This window comes from Mustela nigripes, chromosome 6, assembly GCF_022355385.1.
Source record: "Mustela nigripes isolate SB6536 chromosome 6, MUSNIG.SB6536, whole genome shotgun sequence".
Taxonomy (NCBI): domain Eukaryota; kingdom Metazoa; phylum Chordata; class Mammalia; order Carnivora; family Mustelidae; genus Mustela; species Mustela nigripes.
Window position 1 is genome coordinate 82,794,502 of NC_081562.1, and position 21,119 is coordinate 82,815,620.

The 21,119-nt window shown below is 37.7% G+C and overlaps 1 protein-coding gene across 1 annotated transcript in view; it reads right to left on the reverse strand.

The window, feature by feature from the left end:
- The window catches only part of RPAP3 (RNA polymerase II associated protein 3), a 41,300-nt gene that overhangs the window by 6,520 nt on the left and 13,661 nt on the right, over positions 1 to 21,119 (reverse strand). Inside the window, exons 6-13 of the mRNA XM_059404813.1 lie at positions 16,302 to 16,423; positions 15,478 to 15,548; positions 13,994 to 14,119; positions 12,886 to 13,013; positions 9,943 to 10,064; positions 8,372 to 8,442; positions 8,151 to 8,252; positions 1,523 to 1,758 (exon numbers count right to left, since the gene is read on the reverse strand). Coding sequence (XP_059260796.1) covers positions 1,523 to 1,758; positions 8,151 to 8,252; positions 8,372 to 8,442; positions 9,943 to 10,064; positions 12,886 to 13,013; positions 13,994 to 14,119; positions 15,478 to 15,548; positions 16,302 to 16,423 — 978 coding nt within the window. The remainder of the gene's footprint in view (positions 1 to 1,522; positions 1,759 to 8,150; positions 8,253 to 8,371; positions 8,443 to 9,942; positions 10,065 to 12,885; positions 13,014 to 13,993; positions 14,120 to 15,477; positions 15,549 to 16,301; positions 16,424 to 21,119) is intronic.

Consider the following 21,119-nt stretch of genomic DNA (forward strand, 5'->3'; position numbering starts at 1 on the left):
ACAGAGATCACAAGCAGGCAGAGAGGCAGGCAGAGAGAGAGAGGAAGGGAAGCAGACTTCCTGTTGAGCAGAGAGCCCGATGCGGGGCTCGATCCCAGGACCCTGGGATCATGACCTGAGCCGAAGGCAGAGGCTTAACCCACTGTGCCACTCAGGCGCCCCCCTAAAAAATAAAAACTTTTAATAGGATTGCTGAGTGGCAATACAAGAATGTATGAATAAAGTTTCAATATCCCCTGGAGTGACTGGGTGGGTCAGTCTTTAAATGTCTGCCTTCAGCTCAGGTCATGGTCCCAGGATCCTGGGATCGAGCCCCATAACAGGCTCCCCGCTTAGCGAGAAGCCTGCTTCTCCCTCTCTCACTTCCCCTGCTTATATTCCCTCTCTTACTGTATCTCTTTCTGTCAAATAAATTAAAAATCTTAAAAAAAAAAAAAAGTTTCAACATCCCCAAATAAACCTAATTAATCTAGATCTTTTATATTCTCACCATTAAGCAAATGCATGACTGTTTTTTAAAATTCCACTATTTATTTATTTATTTATTTATTTTAAAGATTTTATTTATTTATTTGACAGAGAGAGATCAACTAGGCAGAGAGGCAGGCAGAGAGAGAGGAGGAAGCAGGCTCCCTGCTGAGCAGAGAGCCCGACTAGGAACTCGATCCCAGGACCCTGAGATCATGACCCGAGCCGAATGCAGCGGCTTAACCCACTGAGCCACCCAGGCGCCCCTCCACTCATAATTTAAAAAGCTCACAAATAATCTTAGATATTAATGGCTAGAATAATGATGACTAATTTCCACATTTTTTATGAAGCTTCCTTTTAAAAATTTTTTTGACAGACAGAGATCACCAGTAGGCAGAGAGGCAGGGAGAGAGGGAGGGAGAAGCAGGCTCCCCACTGAGCAGAGAGCCCGGGGCTCGATTCCAGGACCCTGGGATCATGACCTGAGCTGAAGGCAGAGGCTTTAACCCACTGAGCCACCCAGGCGCCCCTGAAGCTTCCTTTTAAAACCTTTTTTTGCTGAATTACAAAGTGAAATACAAATACTAAAGTCCTAGAATAAAAATGCAGAGAATCAATTTGTTAAGATACTTTCTTACCTCTGAATTTCCCACTATGGTACAGGAATAGTGATCACACCTTAAGCAAAACCTCTCTTAGGATTTAAGTACAAATAAAAATCTAGAATGTAAAGTTGGGCAGTTCAAAGCACTATGGTGATAAGCACATACCAGAAGTCTCATCAGTAATACCAATTTTCTAGTGCATTATTACCACTCTAGATGAGTATCAAGTAAGAGTATTTCTTCTGGGAAGCCTGAGTGGTGCCGTCAGTTAAGCGTCCAACTCTCATTTCAGCTCAGGTCATGATCTCAGGGTCATGAGACCAAGCTCCACGTGAGGCTTATCCTCTGTGCAGAGTCTACATAAGACTCCCTCTCTCCCCCCTCGCTCTCACTTCCCCTCTCTCTCTCAAAATAATTTTTTTTTAAAGAGTATTTCTTCTACTCACGGCAGGACCGAAGTATCACTGATTTCTTCTATTTTCAATACTTTTGCTTTCGGAATATCACTGGTGGGCAAAAGGTCATCTTGGCTTGAATTCTTTTTACTCGCAGCGCCTGCACTTGCTATTCTGTCTGCCAGGTGACTAGGGTTGTTCTGTGGAGCGGCAGTAGTGCTACCCGGCACGTCAATGGTCTGGATCAAATTACCGGTCTCTTCAATAGTAACTTTCTTGAGTGGTTTCTACAACGATTAAAATCAATTCTTTAAATCAACATTAAAGGTTTCCTACTTCAGGGTCACCAATTAAAAGGCTGCAGTGTTCTTATAACTAGTATCGGCTCCCTATTTAGAGAACGTACTTAGATTTTAAGTTCACAGACTAACAGTGTTAAGTCAGTTCACTCTGATGGCAAGATAGACAGGGGTCATACTCTGAGAATACAAAGAATAAAAAAAGATGCACAGCACCTAGAGTATGTAAGTCTGAATGGGAGAAAGAAGAGCTGTACTTCTACATAATTCCAAGGCAATGGGACGCATGCTGTGAAAGGGGAAAGCACCACATGCGAAGAGAACACAGGGAAGGAAGACAAACAGTGGCACCAGGGGAGTCATCACAGAAAAGTACACATGAATGGCAATGTGGAAGGGCACAGCATGGTCAGTGGAAAGATGAGAAGTCCATAAGGGCTAGAGCAAGGGGAGGAGTTGGGGGGAACAAAGCCTGAAAGGCTGTTTACAGACAGCTTATAAAGGAATTGTGTGCCATGTCCAGGAGTTTGGACTTGACTCGAGAGGCAACAAAGCCAAGAAAAAGTATGGCCAAATCTACAGTGAACTAAGTGAAGGCAAGCAGAACAAGGTCAGACAACAACCAGCACTCTGTATGAAACAGACTAACATTAAAATCTAAGTAGATTTTAAAAATAAATAAGTAAAAAATAAAAAGCACCTAAGTAGATTTTCTAAACATGCAGCCGCTGGATAAAACCAGCCCAGGATTAAAGATCTGCCAAATATGTTCACAAAGTTGGTAAGACTTGACCATAATTAGTTTCTAATGTAACAAAATAAGTAAGATTCACTGTTTATTTCAATCATTACAAATGTTAAACATGTTCAATTTCTTCTTAAGTTTACATATAATACTCTGTTATTTTTAATTTTAAAAACCCTCAATTTATTCTAAGTGTTCATTTCAACTGTATGGGTGAATTTTAAATCAGTAAGTTTTAAATATAAAAACTTTAGACACACATATTAAACTTAGTATTAAACCCAGACATTCTATTAACATAGCCAAGATAAGACCTAACAGTTACAACTGAATGTTACTGGATGAACAAACATAAATTTTAAAAGCGATTAGCAAAACTGTTAACAGAATCCCAGTAGCCGTTCTATTTAAAGTACGATCATGTTAAGCTGAAGTCTTTGCCTTGCTGAGAACTCTGAACAGCAATAGTTTTCTCTGAAGATACTAACCAAGAATGGGCACGTGTCAGTGCTGCACAAGGGACTATGATTTCTGACAGGTAATAAATCACTGGACTAAACCAATACAGTCCCATTTAAAACAAAATCCTTTCAAAACTAACAACAGATGTGTAAACATGATCCTAATTTAAAAATTCCTTAATCAGTAGTCTCTGTGAAGTGTAGACCTATGAGTGGGTACTAGGAGCTACTAGTGCTGAGGGCTACTGATGGTTGGGAGCGATAGGGGGGATGACAGTATGCTGGTTAACAGGAGTGAAACACAGAAGATATCACTACAGAAAGATTTAAGAAAATACGAAAGGTTCAACTAACACTTTCTCAAAACAAAGATTTAGATGCATTTTATTTAGCTCTATGCTATGGCCATTTCAAGAAAAGGAAGAGAAAAATAAAAATAAAGAGAAAGGGAGAAAGAGAAGGGGAAGGGCCAAGTAGAAAGATGAAATTTTGCTATAGAAAAATGAAAATAAAACAAAATAAAGTATTTCAGCACAGATTATGAGATCAGGAGACCCTTCATTTACTACCACCTACCCTGGGTCCCGGGAGAACATCACTGCTCTCCTAGATGCTCTCTGGAGATGATTCGCCAAAAGTACCGTGAAACGCAGACTTCCCTGGCCTAGGCTCTCATTTGACTCAAGTAATGCTAGGACTCTTCCTCCACTTCCTGGACCTTCCTCTCTTCCCTGACCTTTTTCCCAGTGGTATGGTTCTCTCATAAATATGTGACTGAGAAGGAAATTAATATTCATTTCACCTAAAACTGCCTTAGCATTAATGGATATTATTTCCTTCGATCAAAACTAACTTGTGAGTTAGCCTCAAGGGGAAAAAGTAAGGATCACACAGGGATTAGGTAACTTGCCCAAGGGGGCTCAAATCAACTCTTGAACAAATGGCATCTTCTATCTTTTAGATAATGCCCACATTTTTATTATGAAGACCAACTACAAAAATAAACGCAATTTTTCCCCTTCCTGCTAAGATACTGGTTTATTTTGTTTGGGAACATTTACAGAATAGTCCACCCCAGATCTTTCATTTCACAGAGGTGTTTTAAGATCTTGCCACAAAAGACTTAAATGCATGCTGCATTTTCAAACTATTAACATAAACTGGTTTTTAAAGTGAGGGAGAAGAGAACCCCACAAATGTATAAAAGTCCTTATATACTGGCCATGGGACATTTGATCTACCACACGCCTATGTTTTTATAATTATGGACAACAAAGTCTGACAAATGGTTTTTTAAACCTTATCAATTTTTTGTGAAAATGTCTTATAAAGATGTAAAAGTTTAAAACACTTTTTTAAAACTTTTCATTAAACATTTGATCACCTTAATTGAAAAGAATAACAGCACATTAACATAATGTATGAAAATGAATACAATGTATAGAAGCAACTAGATTTATGCCTGTCCCGAAACAAGTATTGTCTCAGAAAATCAAGAACAAAGTCACAATAAGAACACTGGGAGTGGGGTGGGGGTGCACCTGGCTGGCTCTCAGCAGAGCACACGACTCCAGGTAACAGGGTCACAAGGTGGAGTGCCTACACTGGGCGTGGAGCCTACTTAATTAAAAAAAAAAAGAGAAAGAAAAGGGGGAAAAAAAAAGAACACTTGAAAAGCATTTAACTGAAATTCACTGTTACTAACCTGAAGTATGACCTCGACAAAACAAACTTTCTTTGCTTCCTTTTCTTCCTTTGTAAAAGGAAAATAAAAATACCTGCTCTGACTTCCTTATAAAATTAAGGCTTTCAAAGCATTCACCATGCAGAAGAGTTACTTCCAGGAGGCAGCAAAAGGATCATGGCCAGTGAGGGGGGGCACAGGGGAATTCACACAGGGGAATTCTGGAGGCTGACACCTTTCAATTTCTGACTTAGTTGGTGATTTCATGGGTGTTCACTTTATAATTATTTTTAAAATCTTAGTCTTGTGGACTCTTCTGCATATATTAGGTAAATGTTAGAAATTGCCATAGTCATATCATATATATATATAACTTACAGATAATAACCAAAGATTCAGCACAAAATAAATTGCTAAATTCATGCCAGCTACTCTTTCTGTTATAATACTACAGAGAAAAAAAACTGGCTTTGTTGGACTTAACGAAAAATAGTACGGTATACCAAAAACAATGTGCAATATATATTTTTAAAGACAATTTGCTTATACTACAGCTCTGCCTTAGGTGAATTTTTTTTTTTTTTTTTTAAAGATGTAGCCATGCACCTTACAATGCATGCAATGTAAGGGTAAACCTGGCTGAGGACACTGTACCCATCTTCAGGTTTCTCAGGATACCCCTATGATGGCTATGTCACTTCCGCCCACTGAGCTGGAGAGCAGGGGTCTCTAGCAGAGAAAAAATGAGGCTGTTTAAACAAAGGCAGACATACACCACTTCTGAGGATGTGCACTGTACCAAGACCCCATGCTGGGTTCTCTGAGCCATGAAGCATACCTCTTTCTTTCCAGCTGATCTGAGCCCCAAGCTGTCCACAGCTATTTCATGAGTTATGAAAATACCTGAACCAGGCAGGGCCCTGTCGTGTACAGGGTACAAGGTACAGGGCTCCCCCTTATCCTTGGGGATCACCTAAGCATGTGGGAAATCCTCTCCCAATCAGGGACCAGAGAGTAGGGAAGAGTTCAAGGTGGTGGAGGAATGAGTGGAGGGTTTGTTTTAATTCTGCACAGTCTATGCATACAAAATAAACCTCCCTTCCTCCCAGAGCTTTCATGAGATCCAGAAGCTGGTGCCGTTCCCCCTGAGGAACAGCAGCTCTGATCTACCAAGGACACAAAGAAGGGCAAGGTAAATGCTGTGGCCATTTTCAGCAGTACCTCTTTTGGGAAGCCGTTTTATACAGCACTCTCCCTGGCCTTACCTCTGTTTTGTTTGTGGTGCGAGATGTCTGCTGTGTTACTTATTTTCAAAGTGCAAACTCTCAACCCAAGAGCCTATAGGCTTCTCTATTTTCACTGTGTCATCTTGGCTGTGCCTCCAGAAGCCAAAGTACTTAAAGGCTGAGGACCCTTAGGGCTGTGACTGTATATTTCTGGGAATAACATGGAGAGGATGACACCACACCCCACGCTGAAGCCTCCTGGCCTGGCTGACTCCTTCCAGAACACCTGTAGGTGGAATCACTGTTGTTTCCTCCTTTCCTGTTTCCATTTAGGCAACTAATGTCTACATAGTTGCCTAATAATAATAATAATAATAATAATAATAATAATAATAATGTCTACAATAATCCTCTCAACTGGAAAATGTGAAATGCCGTCCCTCCAACTTTGCATTGTGTGCTTTGTGCAATTTTGAATGGTCTTAGGAGAAGGTCAACTTCCTAATTCATCACTGCTCCATCTCTGTTGGTAAATATGCTATATGCAGAATCCCTCCAGTTGTACCCTGGGTAAAAATATTCTGAATTATCGGAAGTGACAGATTTGTAGTAGAAAATGTACACTAGCAGTGAAATCATGAAAAGAGAAAAATCAGTTCTACTGCAGAGCCAGTTCCACACAAAGTCCTTCCGCTGTGTTCTTACGAGCGGGTTCTGCTGTGTCCTGAGTCACTGTTAGAACTGATCCTGCCTCTCATGATACATCATGGGAATTCTATAGCCCACATCCAAACACATTCGAGTTCATTATTATTTACAATTTCTGCCTTTTTCCATACAACATAATTACTATGTGTCTCATAGTGTACTTAAATCAGAACTACCTATGAATTGGTAAGATAAACAGATCTGAGCTTAGTTAATGTTTGTAAGTAATAGGTTCCTCCCAGAAAACACCCTCTAAGTTCCTCTCCAAGACTCCAGAGGTCCCCACCTCCAAGAGGTCCCTGAGGCCACTGACAGAACATCCAGAGAGAAGACCCCTTTTGTCAGGGAGGGAAGCAAAGGAAGAAGGTTGTGCACTGGCAAGCAGAATTTTTCCACAGGAGTGGCTATGATTCCGTGTGTGGAATGGGCTTTTTAATCTCACTCATTCTCTCTGTTCTCAATGCACAAAAAACTATCTCCTGTAGCCACAGAGGAGGGACGCAGGGTTACCCTGGACACAGATGCCTTCCCGATTAGAGTACATGACTTTGTTAGTTTGAAATTACTTCTGGTAATCCTCTAGGATGGAACCCCAGCTGTTCCACACTGGCAGACATGGGCAGTGACATGTGGTGACAGTAATTTAACCTCCTGGCCTCTTTTCCCCCAAGCTACAGGCAGCACCCAGTGGGGGGACAGAGTTTTCTGGCACTGATGCTGCTCTCTGGGAACCTGGGAGTAGGAGAGATGGCAGGTGCAGACGCCTATTTTTCTGGGGTTCAGCTGTTGTTGATATTGGCTCTTTTATCTGTCATATCAACACAGCTTTCACTTCTGCTCTGCAAGTCAGTATGGTGACCAGAGGACCCCCCTTTACCAGGACCATCCTGCACGTGCTACTCATGGGCCCCCCCCCTTCATCACCATCCATGGGCTCTGAACCACCTCCACCCCCTGCACCTCAGTGGCCCTGGGAACCACCCACACCACCCCACTCGTACCACCTGATAAATGATCTGAGCAGTGAGAGTGGACTTATAAAGCACGTTCATCTTACTTTTGTTGTTGAACTTAAGTGCTGACTTTAGATCTAACCCTCCAGAAGATGCAAGGCTATTATTATAATAATATCACAGGGGTGCCTGGGTAGCCCAGTGGGTTAAAGCCTCTGCCTTCAGCTCAGGTCATGATCTCGGAGTCCTGGGATTGAGCCCCACATTGGGCTCTCTGCTCAGTGGGGAGCCTGCTTTCCCCCTCTCTCTGCCTGCCTCTCTGCCTCCTTGTGATCTCTGTCAAATAAATAAATATCTTTAAAAAATTTTAAAAAAGAAAATATGTAGAAATATTTAAATTTGTAGTGTTAAGTCAACGAAAAAGCTATCCCACAATTCTAAACAGCTGAATTTTCCCCATTTTTACTGATATCAATAATCCTAAGAGTGCTTTTTAAAGATTCTAAAGAGTTTATTTATTCAACACTTTGTCTCCAACTCTTATTATTATAACACTGATATTTAAAAAGGAAGGAAAAAATGAAAGAAAAGTGTTTCACTTACAGTTGACCCAAGATGAGATGGATTATCAATAGGTTTTATCACATTTTGCCTTTGTGTAGAATCGAGAAAAACATCATCCCAATGTCCTTTCTCAATTAAGTCCTTGAAAATAAATTTGAAAGCATGACTACCAAAATATATATTCTCAAGTTAGTTATATAATAGTAATGTGTTTCTGTTTGAGAAAACTAGACCATATTTTGGTGAAAAGAATACATTACCTTTTTAATTTTGGAAAGTTCAGTAACTGCTTGCTTATTCCCAGGTTCCAAAAGCAAAACAGTTTCAAAATCTAAAGTGAATTTTCAAGAAACAGAATAAATTAGTGAAAATATATACAGAGTTCAAGACATGATACATTTAGTTAGTAACCCAGGCTTCTCTCTAGAAGTTTTACTTGGCGTGCAAGGAAACAGGTTGAGCAATAATAAGAGCTAAACATTGACCAGGTGCTCTTCTAGTTACTTTTTGTGAATTCTTGTGTGACCCCCATAACAAACCCACTTTTCAGATGATACAACTGAGGTCTAGAGATCATCTAACTTATCAAAGCTCACATTATTAAAAAATGACAGGGTTACTCACTAAATATTAAGACAGAATCTAAGAGAATTCCATATAATGGAATATTATTTGGCCTTAAACCTTGGAAGACATTAGCTAAGTTAAAGAAGCCAGACACAAAGGGACAAATACTGCATGATTCTACTTATATGGGGTACCTAGAACAATCAAATTCATAGAGACAGAAAGTAAAATGATAGTTACCAGGGGCTAATGGAGGAAGGAATGGGGAGTTTTTGTTAATGGGTAGATTCTCAGGACTGGATGATGAAAGAGCGCTGAAGATGTCTGATGGTGATGGTGATGGCTGCTCAACAGTGTGAATGTACTTAATGCCACTGAATTGTACACTTAAAAATAATTAAGATGGTAAATTTTATGTTATGTATATTTTACTACCATTTTTTAAATGCATGACCTACAGCTGAAGCCAGGTTTAGAGAGAAACTCTCAGATTTAAATGCACATATCAGAAAAGAAGGCAGGTTGAAAATCAATAAGCTAAGTATTGATGTCAAGATATTAGAAAAACAGCAAATGAAACCTAAACAAAATAGGGGCACCTGGGTGGCTCAGTCTGTTAAGTGTCTGCCTTCAGCTCAGGTCATGATCCTGGGATCAAGCCTGCATCAGGCTCCCTGAGCAGCAAGGGGCCTGCTTCTCCCTCTCCTTCTGTCCTTTCCCCACTCAAGCAAGCCCGCCCTCTCTCAAGTAAATAAAATCTTTAAAATAAAATAACATAAGCCTAAACAAAACTGAAGGAAAGAATGAGCAGAAATATGTGAAACAGAAAACATATGCTATAAAACCAAGTAAGTTCTTCAAGAAGGCTAACAGACTGAATACTTAAAAGATCCTTGAAAAATAAAATAACTAGTACCAAGAATAAAAAGGAGCATCACTCCAGATCTCACATTATCCTCTAACCTTTAACAGCTGATTCTCTTTCTTTTTGCCTTTTCCTTCTCACCTATAATTCAAATTATTAATTAACTGTGATTGGCAATTAGCCAGATCAGACTGGACACTATTAAAGATAATCTGGCCCACTATGAAAGCTGCATCCCTTCAAATCTGCAAACTATTCACGATCTGAACTGTGAAAGAAAATTTACTTCTGTAAGTTCTGTACCCTTGAACAATGGAAAAGCTACACAAATCTCTGCTTCTATAACATGGGAGTCTCAAAAGAATGAGTGAGTGATAGTTGTTAGAAAGATAGTCGTACCTTGTTTGGCCTCATTTAACTTTCCCAAAAATGTTCTTGCTGTTCCTCTTCTGGCAAAAGCTTTAGAGTATGAGCCATCTAATAAAATAGCTTGTGTGCAGTCTTTTTCGGCTTCTTCATATCTATTTAATATAACAAAATTACCAACTGGAAAATGCAGCTTATAGGTAAAACTTAACATAAACTGACTTTCTAATGTAAATAAAACTTCCAAATCTGTCTTTGAGAGGAAAGACTATTTTTTTTTTTTTTAAATTGTTCACTCTCACCGAATCTTGGAAACATCTAGGAAGGAGGGAAAAGGTACAAGGTTAAAGGAAAGTCAGGATAGAAAGTGCCAGAAGAATGTAAAAAAATGCTGGTAAAATACAAGCCAAGCAGACAAAAGAATATCACTGGCTGGAATCCACCCTGCACCTCGCCAACACTCAATACACATGGGTACTACACTGACAATTAAAACTGGCATTCATTTTCTAATAAAACTTAGTATTTACGCACCTAAGGATCACCTAAGTTATACAGCACCTAAGAAAAACCAATCTACGCAAAACTCAGGACCTGTTACATGTGTGATGGCTTATCATCTAACACCTTTCCTAAATTCTACTCAACCATGCAACCAGCCATCAATTCAGTCAGACTGGATAGTGCTCTAAAAAACAAAAAGTTAAGAAGAGCTAAAAACAAAACAAAACAAAAAAGAACAGAAAAACTGAAGACTTTGTATATATCAAAATGACATTAATGAATTACTGTGAATTTATTTGGCATGATAATGGCATTGCAATTATGTAAAAAAGGTCCTTTAGGGATAAGACGTCATAATGTCTCTAATCTGTTTTATAATAATTCAAAGGGAAAAAAAGCTAACTAAATATAATGACGAACATATGGCTTGTTAACCCTAGATGATTTGGTACATGAGGTTTATTATATTACTTACATGAAAGCTATAAAAGTTTCATAATAAAAAATTCCAAAAAAAGAAAATCTTCTGCAATGACATTCTCCCCAAAGCCTAAAATGAATGCCATCCTACCCTTGAAACAAGACCTCATAAGAACAAAATCAAAATTTTGAATGAACTTAAAACATCTTCTAGTTCTTTACTTGACTTTTCAATGGAAGAAAGACTATGTCTGTGTCTATGCAAGTGCATGTGCCCACGGCCCACTAATATATTCTGTACTTTGCTGATTGTATCATTCTCTCATTCAGACACATGCATGCCCCCCTGTTCCCCCCACCCCAGTTTTTAGGGTAAGGTACTTTAAAGAGCAAAGTCAAAGGCCTGCCTGACTCTCCAGCTATGTTAACAGCCATAATATGGACCACTTGCCCTTTCTGGAAGTTACATTAACTTTTTCACTCTCATGCCTTTAAACCTGTACTGGGGGGCACCTGGGTGGCTCAGTGGGTTAAAGCCTCTGCCTTCGGCTCAGGTCGTGATCCCAGGGTTCTGGGATCGAGCCCCGCATCAGGCTATCTGCTCAGCAGTGAGCCTGCTTCCCCCCTCTCTCTTTCTGTCTGCCTCTCTGCCTACTTGTGATCTCTGTCTGTCAAATAAATAAATAAAATCTTTAATTTTAAAAAAAACCTGTACTGGGACACTCAACCTGTTTTTCACCTTACTTACTCTAACCAAAACAATGTATCTCTAATTGTGTCTATTGGTTTAAATGACAATAAATATTGACGAAAAATATTTTTCCCATCTTTATTTTCACTAACTTTTATATGGGATTTGGCTTTTCTTTCAATTATGACTATAAACAAGAAACCACAATAGCAAAAGCAGTAGCTGTAACTTTGCCCCAATAAATATCATAGATACTTTCATATCACATTACAACTATTACAGATATCTCAAAGTATTACTTATGTTCACCACTATTTCAGAATTTTAATAGTAATTAAACCTATTTGTATGTGACCACAGCATCCTGGTCTATAAATGCTCCTAGGATCTAAGTGGCCAACTAACAGGCAACTAAGAACTCTGCCCTTAGTAGTCATCAGATACCAAAGAGCAAAGTCTCATGTTACCACACTGGTAACATAATCATTTGTGTTACTTTTTTATTTCCTATTCACTTATTAGTTCATCAGTATGTGGAAGATGTCACAGATCAGCCCAAATTTGAATTTTCATATAATGTTTTCAAAACAAATTTTTGCTTTATATCTGCCTGTATTTTTAATGTAGTTTCTTATTTCGTTGTGTCAATAAAAAAGTATATATACCAACTATGTCAAAAATCGCAGTATTTTAAAAACTACAGTTCAATATAATTGGATGCCTTTGTAGCCTCAAATGTATAATTATGCATTCAAAAATATTCTAAGAAAGGTTCCCCATGCAGCCAAATGGGTCCACGGTACCAAGAAACCCTTCAGAACCCCTATTTTAAGTACTCACAGGTTTTTTCTTAAATTCTGTCACTAAAGTATAAAAGGTGATTACAACAGATATAAAGAATTATGAGAAACAGTTTCTACCAGCAGATATTATCCTCCTGATTGTTCAACTTGGAACACCTGAGTGCATCCAGAAATAACTGTTAGTATCACAAGACCAAGTTTTTGCCATATATATAATCAATCAGATGATCTCAATGGCAACAATTCTCTTATGTATAAAACACTGCCAGATAAGAACTTGCCCAAAAGGTTCTGAGGTTAAAAATAATTTTTAAATCACTAATTCAGAATAACGTGCATAAACCAAAGAAATGTTAAATTGTGTAATGCCACACTATTACAAGCGGGAAAATAAAAAGAGCAAACATTTACTGAATATGTACTGATACACACTCAATCTCTCTCATTTAAATTTAATGCTCAAGAATAAATAAATTTTATTTTATTACTATTTATCTAATGTGCCAATTTATGATAAACTTTTCATCCTGAAAAGTATTAAGTATAACCAATCCTTACTTCTGAATCTTCAGAAAGGCCATTGCTCTGTTAGCTGGAAGAAGGGCATTAGTGCCATCTGCTGCTATCCCCCGAGTATAGCATTCAATTGCTCTTTCATATTTCCCTTCTTTGAAAAATCCATTCCCCTATCATTTTGGAGAGAAGTATAAAGAAGAATTAAAAAAAAAAAGCAAAATATGCAGAAAGAATAAAAAATTAGCTGAATTCAAATCCTAAGTAAACACTATGATAATACTCATCAATACTCTATCAGTTATTAAAGTGTATGTTAATGTTAAATATCCAATCCATGATACATGTTCTAGTATCAGTTAGTTTAGGTTATGTTTTGTAGTGGCATTATTCTCTTTTCAGTACTAAAAAGAAAAAAAGTGTACTACTATACTACTTTACACCATTAACCATTATTCTACTAGTTAAATATTACACAAAACTTAAATCTGAAAAACACTTTAATAAATATAGGCCCAAATATTATACTCCTCAGTATTAGAAGCTGTACAATAGAATTTCACTAACTCAAATAATTTTTGTGAAAGAACAGAGTACCAGAATTGTATACCTCATTCTTTGGTAACACTAACATGTCTAAACATAGGATAAATTAAACCATACTGGAATGTATATACTAGACATCACTATAAGCACACTTATTTATAATCAGTCAGGTTTCTCACAGTATCATTCCATATGTATTTATCATTCCATAAGTATTTTTCCAAGAAAAGCTACAAATATGTTAAACTAATCTCAGCTCAAGATTCTAAAGGAATTTTGATCAGAAACAGTCCAGTATGAATTAATGAAAAAAAATTCTATCTAAGAATGAATTGTAACTTATTTCTATGTTAAATTTATAACCACCTATACATTAAGTATGTTAAAATCCTCAAAAGTAGTTTGCTCCCTAAACTATGTTATATTTTTAATTATGTACTAAGTCATCAATTACTCAAATTCTGAATTAGTAAGCTCTAGGGGTTTTTTAGTATAATTTTCAGCTCTTACTGAAGAATTTTAACATTAGAGAAGACAGAAACAAATACACAAGAAACGAAGAGTAAACTCAGCAAAACATATGTATGTTAAAATCCCTCTGGATTACCAGATCTTTCTCTGAAATGGCCTGCTGCTTATTCTGTTGCTCTTCAATGTTCTTCTTCTCTCCTTCAGATGATTTAATCATTGTATCAGCTCCCTTTGGATGTGAATTTTCTTTGGATGTTAAAGCCTAGGAGACACAGTAGTCAGCTAAAATAAAACAAGTAACGCAAGATACATATCTATTTGACTTTAAAATAGTAAATCACTCATATGTATTGGAATTTTTGACACATTTCAAATTAATATTGAAATAATAGTTTTTACTCTAATCCAAAGTCTAATTCAAATTAAAAAACAAAATCGTGAATTTAATATACATCTTATTCCAATGAAAATAAGCCATATCCACTAATAGTAGTTGTTCATTTATTTATTCAAGAAATATTTACTGAATTTTTACACAGGCCAGGTACCATTCTAGGAACTATTTTCAAAAATAAAATAGATAATTAAGACCACACATCCAAATTTCTCAAATTTAATATTCAGTCATTAACCTCAGACAAAATACAAAAATATATAAGATAATTCACAATTATAAGCAAGTTGATAAATTTATCAGCAGATTATGAGCAGTAAGTAATAGCAATATTTAAAAGCAGATCTTTGGGGTGCCTGGGTGGCTTAGTCGTTAAGCATCTGCCTTTGGCTCAGGTCATTTTCCGGGGTCCTGGGATCAAGCCCTGCTTGGCAGTAAGCCTGCTTCTTCTTCTCCCACTCCCCCTACTTGTGTTCCCTCTCTTGCTGTGTCTCACTCTGTCAAATAAATAAAATCTTTAAAAATAAATTAAAAATAAAAAATAAATAAAAGCAGATTTTCCCCAAACATTGTCACTTTTTCCTCCAAGTTTTAACAGATGGCACAATAACTATAACTGACTGAACAGCAAAATGAAAGGAATACATAACTATACAGTATCATTTGACAGCAAAATTTTTAGCTAAGTAATAACTATTATCTCACTGTTAAAAAACTAGTACTGTTTTTGCTAAAATATAAACTACAAGGATGGAGCTTATATCAAAGAAATATGCAGAAGTTTAATACAGAAGTCAAAGCTCAAGCCAATAAAGAAAAATTAGTGGGATAAGGAGAAGTAATTCTATCATCTGTGAAAGAAAAAAGCAGCGGTGGTTCACAGACATCAGGTAACTTTTTTTTTAAGATTTTATTTTAAGTAATCGCCACACCCAATATGGGGCTCAAACTCACAACCCCGAGATCAAGAGTCACGTGCTCTACTGACTAAGCCAGCCAGGTGCCCCTCAGACAGCTTTTTAAGATGATGACTCCTACGGATCTTTAAATACCATTCATTCTACTTCCTCTAGCTTACAAATCTGTTTAGTAAAACTATACAGTACAAAGAACTAAAATCAGAAAGTCTATATTAAGTAATCTACAGTACAAAGACTATGCCAAAACCTTTATACTTCATCAAATAAAGGTAAGTAATGCACTTAATTTAAGTAACTAGGATTTACCTGATTAATTTTCCTGAGTTCATTTGTTGCTTCAAAGTTATTTGGTTCCAGTTCTAATACTTTCTCATAATCTAGGTAAATTAGAAGATTAATATTTGAAAGATAGGATATTTTAAAAATTCTACAAAACAATAATCATTTGCTACATGTGACAAACAGGCAAGTGTTCTGCAGCAAAATTAAGAGGAGTAAGAAATATTAACAACAGCAGGCTAACTAGACTCTCTCCACTCTCCCTCCTCCAAGACAAAACCTTGACAGAATCCCGTAACAAATCACCTTCTTCCACCAGCCCCAGAAAGGATACTTGCTATCATTAAGTTGTATATCATAAAACCAAGGAGCAGCAGAATTATCAGATTATCAACTTTATTCAGATTTTGTTATTTATAGTACATAAACCTATTTTATGGACTAATACAAGCCCTAGAATTTACAAATAAAGAAAAATGTGTTAAGAATTTTATATGTAGTGCCTCTGCCTCAAATCATCCAACAAGATGTTTTAATCCTTACTTTACAGATAAACTGATAATCATAGGAGATCCATCCATAACCTTCCCTTTGGTCACACACCTAATCTCATCGGTGTTTCATTCCACATTAGTGGAATGAGAATTTGAACCAAAGTCTAATTGGAGGCAAATAATGCATTCTTTCCCAAGTATCAGGATTCTTTTAAAAAGCAAAAATGAGCTTTATTCAAATACAGAATGCTCTCCAAAAGTAAGAACTGTGACTGTCTAGTATTCTTTGTACAGCATCTGTTCAATTAAATCATTAAAGAATTTTTTAGATATTAAGGAACTGAAATACATTAATACCTTTTTTGGCATCCTCTAATTTTTGCAAAGCAACTCGAGCAGCACCTCGCCTTGCATAAGCCTTTGTATAACTTCTATTCAAGGCAATTGCTAAATTACAATCAGACTCAGCAACAGCAAATCTGCAATTTAAAAAAATTAAGGTTAATAAAATTCATTTGTTAACCCAAACTTCAAAATTTGTTTCTGAAATCCCCAAGAAGGGGATTTAGTTCACAATTAAAGGTGTGTTTCCCACCTTCTTTTATTTACTTAAGGCTACTGAAAAGCATTAATTCGTGATGGTGAGATGTAATGTTCCCTTTAAAGCAAGGAACAAGAATGCCCACTATCACCACTTTTTGTCATTATTGTACTAGAGGTCCTGACTAACACAGTTTCATAAGGAAGAAAAATAGATAAAAAGACTGGAAAATAAACGAATAAAACTGACATTCTCACATGATATGATGGTCTACCTAAATCACTCAAAACAAACTAGAGACACTGTTAGAAATAATCAAAGTTTGCAAAATGCCCGCTTTACTATAGATAATCAACAAAAAACAGAAATAAATCTAACAAAAGATATTTAAAGACCCCTATGCAGAAAATTTGAAGACTGTCTTGAAAAACATTAAAGAAGACTTAAGTGGAGATATAGCACACTCATGATCTATAATAAGTCACAAACACATGGCAATATAATTCTCTCCACACTGAGCTCTAAATCCAAAGCAATTATAATCAAAACCCCAACATAATTTTTCAAGGAATTTGACAAAATGATTCTAATACTCAAACTGATAAGCAAAAGTCCAAGAATACCCGACATTCCTCAAAAATAAGGTAAGAAAACACGCCCAATGCCATATACCAAGACTTATAATATTACAGCAATTAAAGATGTATGGAACGGGGAGAAGGATAAGCAGCAGATCAACTGGAAAATACAGTGACATAAAAGAGATCAGTACAAACTTGACACAGAATAATGGTGGCATTGCAGATCCATGGGAAAAGCATGGATAGTAAATAAATAAGACTAAATGATTGAAATATTCATATGAAAAGATATGAAATTGGAATTCTACCTTCAGCATATATTAAGACTTAAACGTGAAAAGCAGAACATAAAACCTTTTGAAAGAAAATACAGAAGACTGTATCAGCTCAGGGAAGGAAACTACTTTTTTTTTAACAAATAATATTTTTAGAAGTGCTAACCTTTAAAAAAAAGTCAAATTGAAATATACTAAAATTAAAAAAAAAAAAAAGAAATATACTAAAATTAAGAATTTCTGTTCACTGAGACTTCATAGAGAAAGAAAAAAAGCAAATTGGGAGAAAATTTAAAAAGCAAATTAGGAGAAAATAATTATAAAAAAACACTGAAGGATTAGTATCCAAAATAAAGAATTTTTAAAAATCAATAGCAAAACAGCCTAACAGAAAAGTAGCCAAAAGACAAAACAGGCATTTCACAGGGGGGAAAAAATACAAGTGGTAAATAAATATGTCAGACAATGTTCCACGTTACTAGCAACTGTGGAAATGCAAATTAAGACCACAGTGAATTATCATTTTACATCCACTAGATTGAAAACAATTAAGAGGCCCGATTCTACCAGTGCTGGTAAAGATAATGGACCAAGCATTTTTACATGCTCCTAACGGGAATACAAATTCATACAACCATCTTTGTACTACTTATACAATTGGTCATCACCATGTAAAGTTGAACATATATACATCCTGTGACCCAGCCCCAAGAAACACTGATGCATGTGGGTTTATGTAAAATTATTTTCCATAACTTACACATACTAAATTATAATTATAAAATGTAAATATTACAATTTGACAGGCTATAACAAGTTTCAGAGACCTAAGTATGCCATTTAAGCTATTAAAAAACTCAGATACCCATATAATTTGTATTTACAAATAATTATTTAACAGTTAAAATTTTTATTTTTATTTTTTTTAAAGATTTTATTTATTTATTTGACAGACAGAGATCACAAGTAGGCAGAGAGGCAGGCAGAGAGAGAGAGAGAGAGGGAGGGAAGCAGGCTTCCTGCGGAGCAGGGAGCCTGATGCGGGGCTCGATCCCAGGACCCTGAGATCATGACCCAAGCCAAAGGCAGCAGCCCAAACCACTGAGCCACCCAGGTGCCCCAACAGTTAAAATTTTTAATATTCAAGAAATATCTTGATGGTATTTGTCTTCTTTTAAATTCTTACAGTTAAGTCCATTCTCTGCTTATGATAAAACTCTAATACATTCATGTTCTTCAACATAAATATGTATTTTTAAAGGGTCAGTATGACTTAAAGATAAAGATTAGAACATATTTTAAGTTTTCCATAATGAAAGGTCTCTAGGTTAAAGAGTGGATAAATGATTTTTCAAAATAAGGATATTAATACAATATTTACCCAGCTAACTTTCTTTTGTGAATTGGGTAAAGATGTCATTACTCAAATTTTTATTGGAGGAACACCTTGGTAACGTGAACTACAGGAGCATGGTCTGAACATCTGAAACCATTTAAACCATTTAAAATGGTTTGAATAAAATAACTCAATAAAAAGAAGCGAGCCATAAGAATTTACAGCTGAAAAGAAATGTAGTATGGGCTTCATCTCTTCACAGACACTTTATCACGAAAGATTTTTTTATTCTAATTTTTTTTATTAAGACAAATTTTCTAGAGCAGTTTTAGGCTCACAGCGGTACCGAGGGGAAGGTACAGACACTTCTCATCTGTATACTCCCTGCCTTCACACATGCAGGGTTATCATTATCAGTATCCCACATCAGAGTGGTACATCTGGACAAGGGATGAACCCACACTGGCACACCATTATCCTCCAAGGTCCACAGTTTACATTATAGCTTATTCTCAGTGCTGAACATTCTATGGTTTTGAAAAAATATAAAATGGCATGTATCTATCACTACATTATTACAGAGTATTTTCACTGCCCTAAAAATCTCCTGTGCGCTGCCTATTCATTCCTCCATCACCCTCAACCCCTGATAACCACTTACATTTTTATGGTCTCTATCGTTTTGCCTTTTCCAGAATGTCACAGAGTTGAAAAGTATGAAATCATACAGCATATAGATTTTTCAGATTAGTTTCTTTCACACAGAAATATGCATCTTAAAGGGGAGCTAAGATGGTGGTGTAGCAGGAAGAATGTAGGCTTGCCTCATTCCTCCAACTCTGCTAGATAAATATCAAGTATCAAATCATTCTAAATAGCCAAGTACTTGACCTGAGGACTGACAAAACAAACTGTACAACTCGAGGGAGAGGAGACGAGGAGACCCTATCAAGGAAGGTAGAGAGTGCAGAAATGTGGTTTGGCAGAGAAACGGATCTCAGGTGCTGTGGAGTAAAGGGAGCCCTGATCCTGATCGAGGAAAACGGTGATAGAGTAGAGTGCTCAGGGACAGGGACAGGCACAGAGACAGCAAGTCCCCAAAGTCACTGGCTTGGAAAATGAGAGCAGCTGATTTTCAGGAGTTTTTCCAGCAGGAGGGCTTGACAACTGGAGTTTTAGAGGTCGAGCTTGGCTGGAATAGAGCCCTGAGGCCGCTGCCCTGCTCCTAGGCAAGCTACCTGGGGGCAGAAGTGATCTGAGGTTCGTCTATGGCACACAGGAAGACTGCTGACTCTTCTTGGAGCACTCTTCTTGGAGAGGTGGCATCCACAAAGACACCTCTTGAGGGACAAAAAAGCCAGAGGGTGCCATTTCCCTCCCCTGCCCCCCAGCAGAGATGCCAGAGATGCAGAAACACCTGCTAAGGGCAGCTAACCCAGCTAGTCCAGATATACTGGCTGTTTAGCCGACTTTGCTGCAAATCCCACACCCCTGCACTGTGGCGCCACTGCCCTTCTTGGTCAAACCTGCATTCGTCCCTGCACAGCAAGAGCATCCCCCAGAAGACCAGCTCAGGTCCTTGCCCCAGCATGCCTCTAAAGTTTTGAATTTTAGAAGTCAGCAGGCTTGGCTGGGACAGAATGCAAAGTACACTGCACTGTTTCCAGCAGGAATGCAACCAGGAGACACACAGACTGGAAACAGCGACCCGAACACCTGGGAAACTGCTCTTCTGGGAGTATTTCCCTCCAAGCAGCAAGTGGAGACCCCTCTCCGGGTACAAAGGAACCATCCTTCCAACCCCCTTAGCATAAACCAACTTCAGTTTGTTAACTGAAGCACAGCACCAATACTGGCTGCCTAACCTGCTTATTACACCAAGTCCCAGCCTCCTGCGCCCCCCACTGGTATGGCTTTTCTCAGGCAAGTGTGCCTAAGTCCCAGCGCAGCAGGCCCTTTCCCCAGACCACCAGCAGAAACCCCCACACGCACCACGTCTACTGACCAGAGAGTTTTCTGCAAGGTTTCAGTTCTAATGGTAGTAGCAACAGCAGGTCTCATTTAACAAGCAGACCAGAGCACACCTAGTTAAAGCTTGCCATACTCTGGCCAAGGTTCAAACACTGCCCACAGCAGGCAAGGAGAACCTCTGCTGATGCCTGACCTGAGGGACAGAAGAGCCAAACACGGCAGCACACACCGGACACTCCCGGAGCACCATGCCCTGGACACTATATGACCTCCTCTCCATAAAGCTAGGAAACGTCACAGGCTTTTCTAAAATACAGAAGACAGACAGAGACTCAGACAAAATGCCAACACAGAGGAATGCATCCCAAAAGAGAATGAGAAAAGGTCATGGCCAGAGATCTAATCGAAACAGGTAAGTAATATGCCTGACAGAGAATATAAAGCAACAATCAAGGATACTCACTGGGCTTG